General features: G+C 40.2%; 1 protein-coding gene across 1 annotated transcript in view; it reads right to left on the bottom strand.

Annotated features, from left to right (window-relative positions):
• PCSK6 (proprotein convertase subtilisin/kexin type 6) overlaps positions 1–12,901 on the bottom strand; it is a 164,670-nt gene that overhangs the window by 49,062 nt on the left and 102,707 nt on the right. Inside the window, exons 11-12 of the mRNA XM_038747349.1 lie at positions 11,289–11,406; positions 670–858 (exon numbers count right to left, since the gene is read on the bottom strand). Of these exons, the coding sequence (XP_038603277.1) occupies positions 670–858; positions 11,289–11,406 (307 nt within the window). The remainder of the gene's footprint in view (positions 1–669; positions 859–11,288; positions 11,407–12,901) is intronic.

The following is a 12,901-nucleotide window of genomic DNA, read 5'->3' as shown; positions in this document are numbered from 1 at the left end:
AATGCCATCATTATTATTATTATTATTAATAATAAGCATTCCAGTAGTTCTGGAAAAAAATTACAATGAAAATAAGCAGATTCTGTCCCTTCCTCCAGCAGCTCATAATCTAAAATGGGAAGGGGTGGTTTCTCCTCCTCCACCTCTCTCTCTCCATCCAGTGCTTGGGGCACACTTCTAAAAGATTCTAATAGTATTAAACTTCTAAAAAAGCAATTAAGTATTGGATAAGAGAAGCTGTAAAGAATAAAATAAAGGTTCTTACAATGGTTCTTTCATACTTAAAACCCTGAGGGGATATGGCAAACATCTCAAATACATACATGAAAAACAATTAATCACACAGCTAGTATTCTGCAAATCCCCCATGTTAAATTTTCCTGTTCTGATACGTTTTCCAGGAAGAAAACACCTGAATTGAAAACAAACCAAGAGGCTTTAGTAGAGCTTTAGGAAGGGACCTTTGTTTTAGGGGGGAAAGATAAAGCCAGGAAAAACCAAAACCCAAGAGTAAACAGGAACTGAAGAGCAAAATAACAAATTGGTTTTCCAAAAGGACATTTTGGATTCCAGGAGCATTCTGGATTCCAATTAGGTTGGAGTGTCATGTGCAGCTGTAAATACTGGCTGAGGTTTCGTTACACCCATACAAGTACAGCTTGCCTTTACCTCCTTGCCAAAAGTTGAGACTTTGTTCCTGAGGGAGAAATCAGATGAATCTGAAGATCTCCTCGTCGGGGGTGTGACATAGATAGTCGAACCACCACATGTTCTAGGTAAACCACATGCTGGTCGTAATGCTCTGCACAGGCATTGGTGAGAGTGGTTGTCCGTACAGTCTGCTCAATCGGAATGATCCTGTGGGTACGGAGAAAAAACGGGAATCAATAACAATTTTTTATGTCTAGGTTATGTGGGTCCAACATTTCTTATAACAATAACTTCTCTGAAACATGATTAAATTCTTTTTAATTTTAGTAAATCTATTGCTTCTACTTCTATCACATCTTCCAGCCTGTACTACTTTAGCTTCACAATGAATTGCCCCAAACTTCTACCTTTAGAATAAATAAGAGCTCCTTAGACTTCAAATTGTCCTCCCCCTCCTCCCCATGACCATGGTCCTCCAAAGGGAGGCTGGGGCAATTGTGGAACTGTGAAACTCCTTCAGGAACCCCAGAATTATCCCCAAGTAAGGGCCCAGAATCTTTCACTTTGGTCACACAGCAGCAAGGTCCGGACTGACACCCACAGTACCAGCCCAAATCAAATCTTTCCTCTCCTTCTCCTTTTCTGAAGATACAAGATAATTCCCATAAATTCACCTGAGTTCCTGTAAACCAAGAAAATCCAGGATACTGATCTGAGAAGAGCTTCCCCTAGACACAAGTGTGTGGGAAAGCAGCCTGGCCTAGTGGATAGAGCACAGGCCTAGGAGTCAGAGGACCTGGGTTCTAATCCTAGCTCTGCCACTTCTCTGCTGTGTGACCTTAAGCGAGCCGCTTACCTATGCTGTGCTTCAGTTCCCTCATCTGCAAAATGGGGATTCAATACCTGTCCTCCATCCTACTTAAACTGTGAGCCCTATATGGGACTTGATTATCCTATTTCTACCTCAATGCTTAGTACAGTCCTTGGTGCTTAGTAAGCGCTTCGAAAATACCACAATTATTAATATAACAGTGGTTGGTACACTGTAAGAACTTCATAAATACCACAATTATTATTATTATTATTACAGTCACTTTCTAAAATGTCGGTCCAGATGCAGCTCTTAAATTTCTATGATGTAGTAAATCTAACCATTCTAAATGATAGCTATTCATATCCTCATAGAGTTTGGACCTACAACAATCAAGATTTTCAATCTGAAGAAAGATCTCATTCTTAGTGACATAAAACCATCACCACCCACCAAAAAATTAGTAATTCCCTACTATGTCACTAATGTGCAATTTATTAGAGGGAGCAGTATTCTTATTAGGTCCCAGATTTTCCTCTAGGGAAGCTTCCAAGCCTATGGGCAGTGTGTCTCAGGAATTACATACTTTTGGCTTCATTTTTGCCTTAGTCATAAAAAAGCAATCAAAATAGTCTTAAACAGTGAGGTTATTCCCTCGGAGAATTTGTAAATATTTGAAAACATGATTTGCCTACTCCATAAATTGATTTAGATATGCTGGCTTTCTTCTTTGAGTTCCCCCCAATTTTGTTGCCTGTGTTGGTTTAACAGTGCACATAGAAGATGGAGAACAGACAGAGAAAGCCCTTGAGATTGCTTATCCATTGCCATTTTCTGCATAGCCAGGTAAATTATTTCTCATGCAGTTAGGGATAGGAGGAAATGGGAGGGAGAGCCAGCAAGCAGGGGGGAAGAAAAAAACAAAACATCCTAATTCCTGTTTAGCAATCAGCAGGACTCAGAAATGTGTCTTTTTAGTAATCAGAAACAGAGAATAAAGCTCTGTTCACCCAAGCTTCTCTCAGCTCTTAGACTGTAAGCTCGCTGAGGGCAGGGAATGTATCTGTTATATTGTACTCTCCCAAGTGTTTATTACAGTGCTCTGCACACAGTAAGTGCTCATTGATTGCTCCCACTGCAGAAAACAAGGTTCAAAACCATCTTTTAAAGGCTTGGCCTAGGTCCAAAACTTGTACTTCCCAAGCGCTTAGTACAGTGCTCTGCACACAGTAAGCGCTCAATAAATACGATTGAATGATTGATTAATTGATAGTGACCTGGTAATTCTGATAACATTCACTTTAGGAATATTTTTGGAATTGTAATGATGGATGGATGCTATAAGTGTGGTCAAACATCTTAAAGCCCTCAAATGTCCTTCATTTGGAAAAGCTCAAAGTGAAATATATAATCCATAAATATACAGTTGGGAAGACAGCTGAAGCACAGCACCTGGAAAAGTTCCCAAGAAGGTGCGAGATTGCAAACTTTAGATTGTAAGCTCTTCAAGAGCATATAATAATTATAAGTGGCATTTGTTAAGTTCTTATTATATGCCAGGCACTATATTAAGCACTGGGAAGGATACAAGTAAATTGGTTTGGACACAGTCCCTGTCCCATATGGGGCTCACAGTCTTACTACCCATTTTACAGCTGAGGTAGTTGAGGCCCAGAGAAGTGATTCGTGCAGGGTCACCCAGTAGAAAAGTGGCAGAACAGGGATTAGAACCCAGGTCCCTCTGACTCCCAAGCCCTCCTCTATCCACTAGGTCATTCTGATTCTCCTATGAAATGTATGTTTTGCTTCTAGTATGCATTTCCAAGCACCAGTGCTCCACACTAGTAGGTGTTCTGCAAATATCACTGATTGATTGATTAAGCGGGGCATGACCAACATCTTTACTTAGGACAATTTATTCTGTAGAAAAGTAGATTACACATACCAAACTACCCACAAAAATATATTTTTAGTGATCTCATTTATAATTTATATTGATTTTTAACTGAAGAAAGTCCTACACTTTTAGTAGTAACAAAAACATCCCACCTATGAGTCACAATACTTCAAGTTGGTTGATAAGAAATCAGAGCCATGCAAATTTCCACATCTAACAACTGTCTCTTGCTGGGGAAAAAAAGGCCATCATTTTTAACTCCAAAATAGTAAGTCAAATTAATCACATCCTTAATATCACACAGCTCTTGATATTAGGTTTTTAGTCTAAGGAACGCATCAATAATTAAAAAATAACAAATTTTTAAGTGATATGAGAAAAGCCATCGTCATATTAATAAAACATATATTACTTTTAAAATGAACTTGGATAGAAACAAATCCTGAAAGTCCATCAGATAGTTGAAATTTTACTTCTTATCCTGTACTCAAAATTGAATATATATATATATATATATGTGTGCAAATTTAGGACAAAGAGAAAGACAAAGAAGATGAGGAGGAAGGTAGAGGGACAGGGAGAGATGTGGAAAGGGAGGAAAAGAGAGAAAGGAAACAGGCAGATTTTCCCCTGAAGTATCGCAGATGTAGTATTGTCTATTTTAATTCTGAAGCCCTCTGGAGATGAAAATCTTTTCCTGCAACCCTCCTTTATAGCCTTTCCCATCACCCATCGCGGGGAATAAATGATTAGTTATTTTTAACTGAACTCTCTCTTTCAGCAATTTTAGACTATGTTTCTTTCAATCAATCCTCTTCAATTCCCTTATTTAACACAGGGAAAACAACTGGTCAGCCTCAGCCTCATACTAACCCTGCATATGCTTGAAGAAAGTTATCTTTACTTTTAATGTCTCCTCTTTAGACTAAATAACCTCAATTCTTGTATCTTTTCCCAGTAAGAAGATTTTCCATCTCATCATTTTTTGTTGCTCTAGTCTGGAGCCTCTCCAACTCCTTCCAAGTCAGAGTGGAGAGATTGTTTTCCAACTCTTACACATCAAACTCCTAATTCGACCTAGCATCAGGTTTGCTTTTCCATAATAGCACTACAAAGCAGACTCATATTCAGGTTATGGGTCAACAATGGTCCCAAGTCATTGGCTTCTGCCAAACTAGCACCTAATTAGTCTTTCCTTATCTAGCATCTCAATAGCTTGGATTTTGTCTCTAAGCTCACGACCCTGGAATTTCAAATTCTTTCATAGGATACTCTGGTGGTGGAGGCAATCCAGGCTGTTACTCAGATTCAGATTCCTTTAAACTTGAATTGATTTGTGTTTAGGCTCAAGACCCAGAAGGTTCCCTGACAGAAAATAGAATGCCGTGTAGAATACCATGCAAACAGCTTTAGATAAACAGCAGCAAAGCAAATGTCTGTGGCCTTTTTGGGTAGGAAAAGCACCTAACACTAACTGACACTTATGGAAAACAAAATATTTCAACTGCTCATCCTGTTTGCCTATCTTAAGTAAGACACAGATATTTCCAAGGGCAGGGATGCAAAACAGCTACATGTAAGAAAAAAAAAAAACTTTCCAACAACAGGTGGTTTGTGGTCCTCTTAAAATGTGTGCATTTAAACTCACATGTGAAAATATGAAGAAAATTTTAGGAGTTCCAGAGTGGTGAGAGGAGCCAGGATGCCACTTGACCTTGAGGATCAAGCCTTTTACTTGACTTCTTCCCATTTAAATACGAGGCATAGGAAAAGGAGAAAATATTTCTGGTTTCTACTCACTTCCCATGCTCCCCCAATTTACCGCTACCACCAGTACTTCCCTGCCCGTTAATGTTCCTTGTTAAATTAAGCTACAGGAAAGCAAGAGGCCTGCTTTGCCCCACACTACAATCGTATTACTGTCTGCGGAAGGGCATTGTGGTGGTAGCAGGAAGCTTTTGAACCACCTTTAAGATCTATGTGCTGTGGGATACAAAATACCTTTTTTATTGCCACGGCACTTCTCCTAGGAGTGTGATTAGTGTCTGCAACAGACAAATTGTTTTATGAACTTGCGCAACTATGAATTCATAACTACTCCACATCTCTTATTTTCGCCAATGAAATAATGCTCCTCTGGTGAACAAATCATCTGTTCCGTAAATGAGATTTACCATGAAAGGTCCTTTTTTCTTTTTAAAAGCCTGATCCACTAATCTAGACTGATACACAATGTTGCCTTAGAGAAATCAGTCAATTGGCTGGACCAATAGGAAAACACTTACATTTACGTAACAACTCAATTCAGGCAGGTTTTGGGGGCCTGCCTAGGTCAGAAGAGTTCTCTTTTCTTGATCCAGAAGAAAAGAAAAATTTCTTTATCTGGTCCATCTTTTTTGTTTACTAAGATGCGAGTTTCACCCAAGGCCAAAATCTTCTTCAAATAATGAAAACTCTAGGGTGTCCACTACCTCTAGTTGAACAGTTCGACTTCCTCTAAAATTGGCTAAAATTCTTCTGTTTTTTTCCCCTTGGAAATATGACATGGACTAACACAGAGTTATAACCCTGGTTAGAACAACTACCTTTCAACCTACTTTAACAAAATGTGTGGGCAAAATCTTAACTATCTCTGAGTTGGTCTCAAAAGAAAATGATCTCAGAGCTGACTAGGGCACCATGGAAATCTTTCCATATTTTTCACAGAACTCTGAATTATTTAGGAGAGTAAAGAAAGCATCAGCTAGAAGAGTCTTAGGGGATCAATAAGACATTTATTAGCTGAGGTTTTTTTTTGGCTCTGAAAGCAGTGCAGTAGTTGGAAATTTTCTTCTGAAAGAAAGCTGCAAAGAAATCAATTTTTCGCTCTTCCATTCACCACACATATAGTGATTAAGCAACTTATGTTTGTGTTTATGTTCCCATTACAATGTGAATATATTCACATTACCTTATTTGTGAACTGTACCTTGGCCTTAATGTTCTCTAAGACTTTCACATGCAAAAACTCACCTGCCTTCACCACTCCCTTATGATTCTTTTTTTATGAGAAGAAAATGGACAAAGACAGGTTTAGTGACATGTCCAAGATTATCCAGATATCCCAGTGGAGAGAGGATAAGGCTCCAGTTCCTACAAAATCACTCAAGTCTCTTCTAATGGCCTACCGTGGCTTTAGCTTTGTCTCGGGCCTTTTAAATCAAGTAGCAAAATTCTCTCTTTGCCCTTTGCAGAGCAGTTGAAAATAAACAGCATTCCTCCAAATGGAAATTTGTCTTGGTGTTCCTTTCCTAGCCTTCCCCAAGCTGAATCACACGATTTCTCATAGCGGACCTTATAATTCCCAGATCAGCTTACTTCCCCACGCAGTGGGTGTGGTCACCGAGGGAGGGAATGATGTTTTACAGGAAGAATTTTCAGATGCAACCTCTTTCACAACCAATCTCTCAACAAAACTGCAAGTCAGGGGAAAAGAGAAGGTCAGGGGCAAGTGCCTGGTTGATGGTGCAGGAGGTTCCCAAAAAGCAGGACCCACTAACAATCCTTTTCATTTCAGCCCTCACAGACCCTACCAATATTACCAAGGACAGGAAACAAGAAGCATAGCTCATAAATGCACTCAAGGGGCAGCATATTTTCTGCTTCCCATTTTGAATACCTCCAGGTGATCCAGGCCCAACTGACTACCACAATCCTCAGTCCTCTCCTGACAATATATTCCAGATTCCTTATTCTGTATTCCTTACTCCATACTCCTTATTTACTGAGAAGCAGCATGGCCCAGTGGATAGAGCATGAACCTGGGAGCCAGAGGATTTGGAATCTTATCCCAGCTCAGCCACTTCCCTGCTGTGTGACCTTGGACAAATCACTTAACTTTTCTGTGCCTCAGCTTCCTCATCTGTAAAATGAGGATTCAACACCTGTTTACTGTCCCCTTTAAATTGTGAGCTCCATGTTGGAAAGAGACCATGTCTGCTTTGATTATTTTGTATCTACCCCAGTGCTTGGCACATAGTTGGCACTGAACGAATACCAAAATTATTATTACTATTCCAAGTCCAATCTAGGGAAGTGAGTTCTACAACCTTTCTTTTATCTGGCAGAACTTCTGGCAGAAGCTGAAGTTTGTAAAGACCTTTACCCAGACATGCTAACAGCTTGTGTAGAGGATAATTGGAAACAACTGTCCAAGACACTTAGCTTCCTCCCCAAACTACAATTCTCCTTCTACTCAAACACAAGCACATCCATGTGCATAATGAGTAGTTCACTGTAGAGCTGTATCTTTCTCTCTGTCTCACTCCCTCTCTTTCTCTCTATTCCTTTTCTTTCTCTCTGTCTCATTCCCTCTCTTTCTCTCTATTCCTCACAACTGGAAGAGGCTTAGATGATTTGGAATGGACAGAAGATCCTAGGAACTGCACAGAAACTGATTCCAGGAGGAGGAGAAATGTTGAAAAAGGAGAGCCCGAGAAGCAGACTGATGCAGTTAGGTAGCAATCATGTTCGGAAGAGACAAAGATAAAGCAGGGGAGGGGGATGGGGAATAAATTTATGCCACTGGTGATTTCTTCCCCTAATTCTGAAGACTGGCACCTTCCATATAGCACAAATGGTGGCCAGGGAACATCACAGATTAGAGCAGTAGCTAGACTGTCCATTACAATGTTGTAGGTGGCTTGGATAATCAAGTATGGTGAAAGGCATTATTCAATAGTATTTACTGAATACTTACTGTGTGCCTTTAGAGCACTGTACTAAATGCTTGAGAGAGTACAATACAATAATAAGCAGCCATATTCCCTATTCACAACAAGTTTGCAGTCTATGAGCTATTCTCCTAAAAATCAGTTCCTTCCAGGAGGGGGCTAAAATTGCAATAGAGAAAACTGTACCAAACATTCCTGCCTCTTGTTTCCAGGTTCAATTGATTTCTTTAACTCTTGGTAATTGGTGTCTCTCTCTCCCCTCTCTCTCTCTCTCACACTCACAGACACACACACTGCCCCCTCCCCCCCACCCCCAATCATCTGCTTTGGGATAAAATGAGTAATCCATGTGTTGAGAATAAAAGATAAGAAGATCTACAATTGCCATTGGGTACACACCACTGCTTCTAGGTCTCTTGAACCTTAGAACCCCTAAATGATGGTCTTTGAACTTCTTTGCTTTGGCGATGCTTAGAACTTGCAGGTGGAAGCCTTAGAGGAAATTCTTTCGAGTCCAAATTTGAGTTTTAAACTATTAAAAAAAGTCTTTATACTTAAAATAGAAGTCTCATTCTATTTCTGCGAAACTCCTTCAATTTCGGTTTCTTCAAAGGAACAGTGTTATTATGTTTAGTGGTTTCCTCAACCTGTGCTGTCTAGATGCTGCACATTAATTTCCTCTAGCCTGTGAACTCATTGTGGGCAAGGAATATGTCTGTTACATTGTTGTGTTGTACTCTCCTAAGTGTTTAGTAAAGTGCCCTGCACATAGGAAGCACTCAAATATGACTGATTGATATAATTTGAATTTTCTTTGAAAAAAATGAAAAAGGATCATGATCTATCTAGGTACCACTTTTCTTGGATCTGGCAGTAGAAAACTTCTTTCTTTAGAAGTTAAAAAGATAGGTAAAGACAGAACAACAGCTTGCGTATAAGCTAGTGGAAAAAAAATGTTCAGGAGACTTTGGTCAGCAAATTGAATCCAGGTATCTTGTAATTCACTAATTACAGTCTTCCATTCCAAATGGATCTCGCCATTCCAGGCTTTGCCATCAGTCCTACTAATTCAATGGGGTTTCCCTTATGCAAAAAGTGTCCCTTCAGAGGAAAAAAACGGCTTAAATTTTCTGAGGTTTCTCCCTTTTCCCTGGATATGACAGCCTTTTTAGTACACCGTACTTCAGATTTCAAGATAGCAGTTTCAGGATAGCAATGCAAATTTCGAGATAGGGAACTTCAAGATAACATGAGGCAAAAGAGAAACTGCCCAGTGGTTAACCTGGGGATTTAGCAGGGCCATGAAAATACTTCTCATCTAATAAAACGTTTCAGGCAGCATTCTAGGATGCATTCCAGATCAATCAATGGTATTTACTGAGTGCTTACTACCTGCTTTGCACTGTACTGAGCTCTTGGGAGGATTCAGTATATTAGAGTAGGTAGACATGATTCCTGCCCATAAAAACCTTACAGAGTAGAGAGGAAGACAGACATCAAAATAAATTTTATAAGCACTGAGGGGATGGGGTGAAAATCAAAGTTTTTAAGAGATGAAACAATTCAAAACAGCAAATTGCGATTCCAAACTGCAACAAATGGAATTCTGTATTACTTTATAAATGTAAAGTAGACATTTCACCATTTCATTCTTGCCACCTAACTATCCAAGAGCAAGGATGTCCTGCCACATAAACATCTTTCTTGTTTCTACTACTTAGTGGAAAGAACACGGGGCTAGGAGTCAGGAAACTCAGAGTTAAAACCTGGCTCTATCACATCCCTGCTGCGTGACCATGGGTAAGTCACTTAATTTTTCTGTGCCTGTCTCCTCATCTGTAAAATGGTGATAACATTCCTGTTCTCCCTCCTTCCTAGATTGTGAGTCCCATGTGGGTCAGAGGCCATGTCCGACCTGATCATTTTAAGCTATCCCAGTGCTTAGAACAGTACTTGGTACAGTAAGTGTTAACAAATACCACAATTATCGTTCTCAATACTGCTGCACTCTAAAAGTATTTTTTTTTAATTGGGCACTTTTCCTTGTGAACATGGAATGGGTCTACCAACTCTGTTGTATTATACTCTCCCAAGCATATAGTTCAGTGTTCTGCACACAGTAAGCCCCCAGTAAATACCACTATTTGATTTCACAGGTAAAATTCACAAGGAGCTTGACAATATTTTCTCTGCTAACATAACCCAGCACCTATTATTCAACTCATGGATGGAATCTGCATCCCCATCCCACCCTAATTCATGTATTTAACTTCATATAAACAAATATAAAGGAAAACCAACGGTTAAGCCAAGCAGCATGGCTCAGTGGAAAGAGCATGGGCTTTGGAGTGAGAGGTCATGGGTTCGAATCCCAGCTCTGCCACATGTCTGCTGTGTGACCTAGGGCAAGTCACTTAACTTCTCGGAGCCTCAGTGACCTCATCCGTAAAATGGAGATGAAGACTGTGAGCCCCCATGTGGGACAACCTGATCACCTTGTATCCCCCCCAGCACTTAGAACAGTGCTTTGCACATAGTAAGCGCTTAACAAATGCCATTATTATTATTATTACTATTATTATTAACCGAGTAAGAGAAGGAAGAATCTCCAAATTAGTCTGTTATTGCCCTGAAAAAAATAAGTTTTCCACAATGAGTCAAAAGTTTCCTTGTTTCAGATGTAACATTCACCCATGGGTTACTTTGCAAGTAAAAAAGGGATGAATGCAAGGAAGAATTTTACTACATTATGAAAATGTACCAGGCCATAAGATGCAAGCAGGCTTTGAAAGAGAAATCTATGTGAAAATTAATTCCTTTACATTTTTCTTTTTCAGACCTGGGTGCATCTCTGGGCATCTCTTCTGGTAATCCTAAAAAGATTGCCATTCTGCCTGTTCATGTCTCCCCCGTTAGCTCTTGTCCTTCTATGAGCCTTGGATTCTGACTTGGAAATGGTGGATTTAGACTATAAAAGGTTCAAAATTTAAAAATAAATTTCTCTCCAGAAAAAGAACATTTTTTTTCCAGTAGATATACTCTAAAAGGCCACAACCGTACACTTCTCCTTTCCTACCTGACTGAATTTCTAAAGGGAATGTTTCCCCCTAAAGCAATGGTCTCATTTCATACAAGAGTCCCGATTCCCTTAGAATCGATTTTTATGTAAACATGGCAGCCTTTCACCTGAAAGGTTAGAGGCAGCCCCAAAACTCACCTGGGTCTTTTATCTGAGGTTCCAATGCATGTGTGCTGAGATGGTACTGCTCTCCATTTCTTAGCTTCAACAACAATACCTTCAGCATCCACCAAGCCAAATCCATAGAGATGGCTAACTGAAAAAAACAGAAACTTTTGTTGTGCTTTTCTCGCTGTTAACTTTTTGACAAGAGTTGTTGGGAATATGCACTGTTCTACGTCACTGTGTGCAGGACTAGAAAATGTAAAGTACTGGACAGGCTAAAAATGTCCCAGTGACTATGTCCGTAATGGGCTAGTCCGAGCAGGTCAGGACACTGAAAAAGTCGAACACAGAGCCCATCAATCAGATGAACATGCTGACAACAGGGTTCTCAAAGCAGCACATAAGTGCAGGCAAGCAGCATGGCACAGGGGATAGACCATGGGCCTGCAAGTTAGAAGGTCATGGGTTCTAAACCAGGCTCCACCACTTGTCTGCTGTGTGACCTTGGGCAAGTCATTTCACTTCTCTGGGCCTCAGTTACCTTATCTGTAAAATGGGGATTGAGACTGTGACCCACATGTGGGACAGGGACTGTGTCCAACCTGATTTACTGGTATCCACCCCAGTGCTTAGTACAGTGTCTGACACATAGTAAACACAATAGAGAAGCAGCAAGGCTCAGTGGAAAGAGCCCGGGTTTTGGAGTCAGAAGTCATGAGTTCAAATCCCAGCTCTGGCAATTGTCAGCTGTGTGACTTTGGGCAAGTCACTTCACTTCTCTGTGCCTTAGTTACCTCATCTGTAAAATGGGGATTAAGACTGTGAGCCCCCCGTGGGACAACCTGATCACCTTGTAACCTCCCCAGCACTTAGAACAGTGCTTTGCACATAGGAAGCTCTTTATAAATGTCATCATTATTATTATTATTATTAAATACCACAATTATTATTATTATAAGGGGGACAAGTAGGTACTAGACTCTGAAAACATTAATACTTTCTGCATGGCATAATCCCCACTAAGATTAGGTTGGTCCCTATGTGGGACAACCTGATCACCTTGTAACCTCCCCAGCGCTTAGAACAGTGCTTTTCACAAGGTAAGCGCTTAATAAATGCCAATTATTATTATTATTTGTTTAGCGCTTACTATGTGCCAGGCACTGTACTAAGGCCCTTGATGTGAGGGTCCCAACTAGCCCTGAGCCAAAAACAAATTTCCTGACATGAGACTTGGTACCATGGAAAGAGCACAGGATTGGGAGTCAGAGGTCATAGGTTGAAATCCCGGCTCCACCAATTGTCAGCTGTGTGACCTCGGGCAAGTCCTTAGTTTCTCTGTGCCTCAGTTATCGCATATGTAAAATGGGGATGAAGACTGTGAGCCCCACATGGGACAACCTGATCACCTTGTATCCTCCCCAGCGCTTAGAACAGTACTTTGCACATAGTAAGCACTTAACAAATGCCATCATTATTATTTTTATTACCATGCAAACAAAGGGATGAGGTCCTAATGCAGAGTAGCTCAATCAGTCAATGGTATTTATTGAGCGCTCACTGGATGCAGAGCACTTTCCTTAATCAATCAATCATACTTATTGAGCATTTACTGTGTGCAAAGCACTGTACTAAGTGCTTGAGAG

This window comes from Tachyglossus aculeatus, chromosome 5, assembly GCF_015852505.1.
Source record: "Tachyglossus aculeatus isolate mTacAcu1 chromosome 5, mTacAcu1.pri, whole genome shotgun sequence".
Taxonomy (NCBI): Eukaryota; Metazoa; Chordata; class Mammalia; order Monotremata; family Tachyglossidae; genus Tachyglossus; species Tachyglossus aculeatus.
Note: the sequence above shows the minus strand (reverse complement) of the source record. Positions and strands in the feature narration are given on the sequence as shown.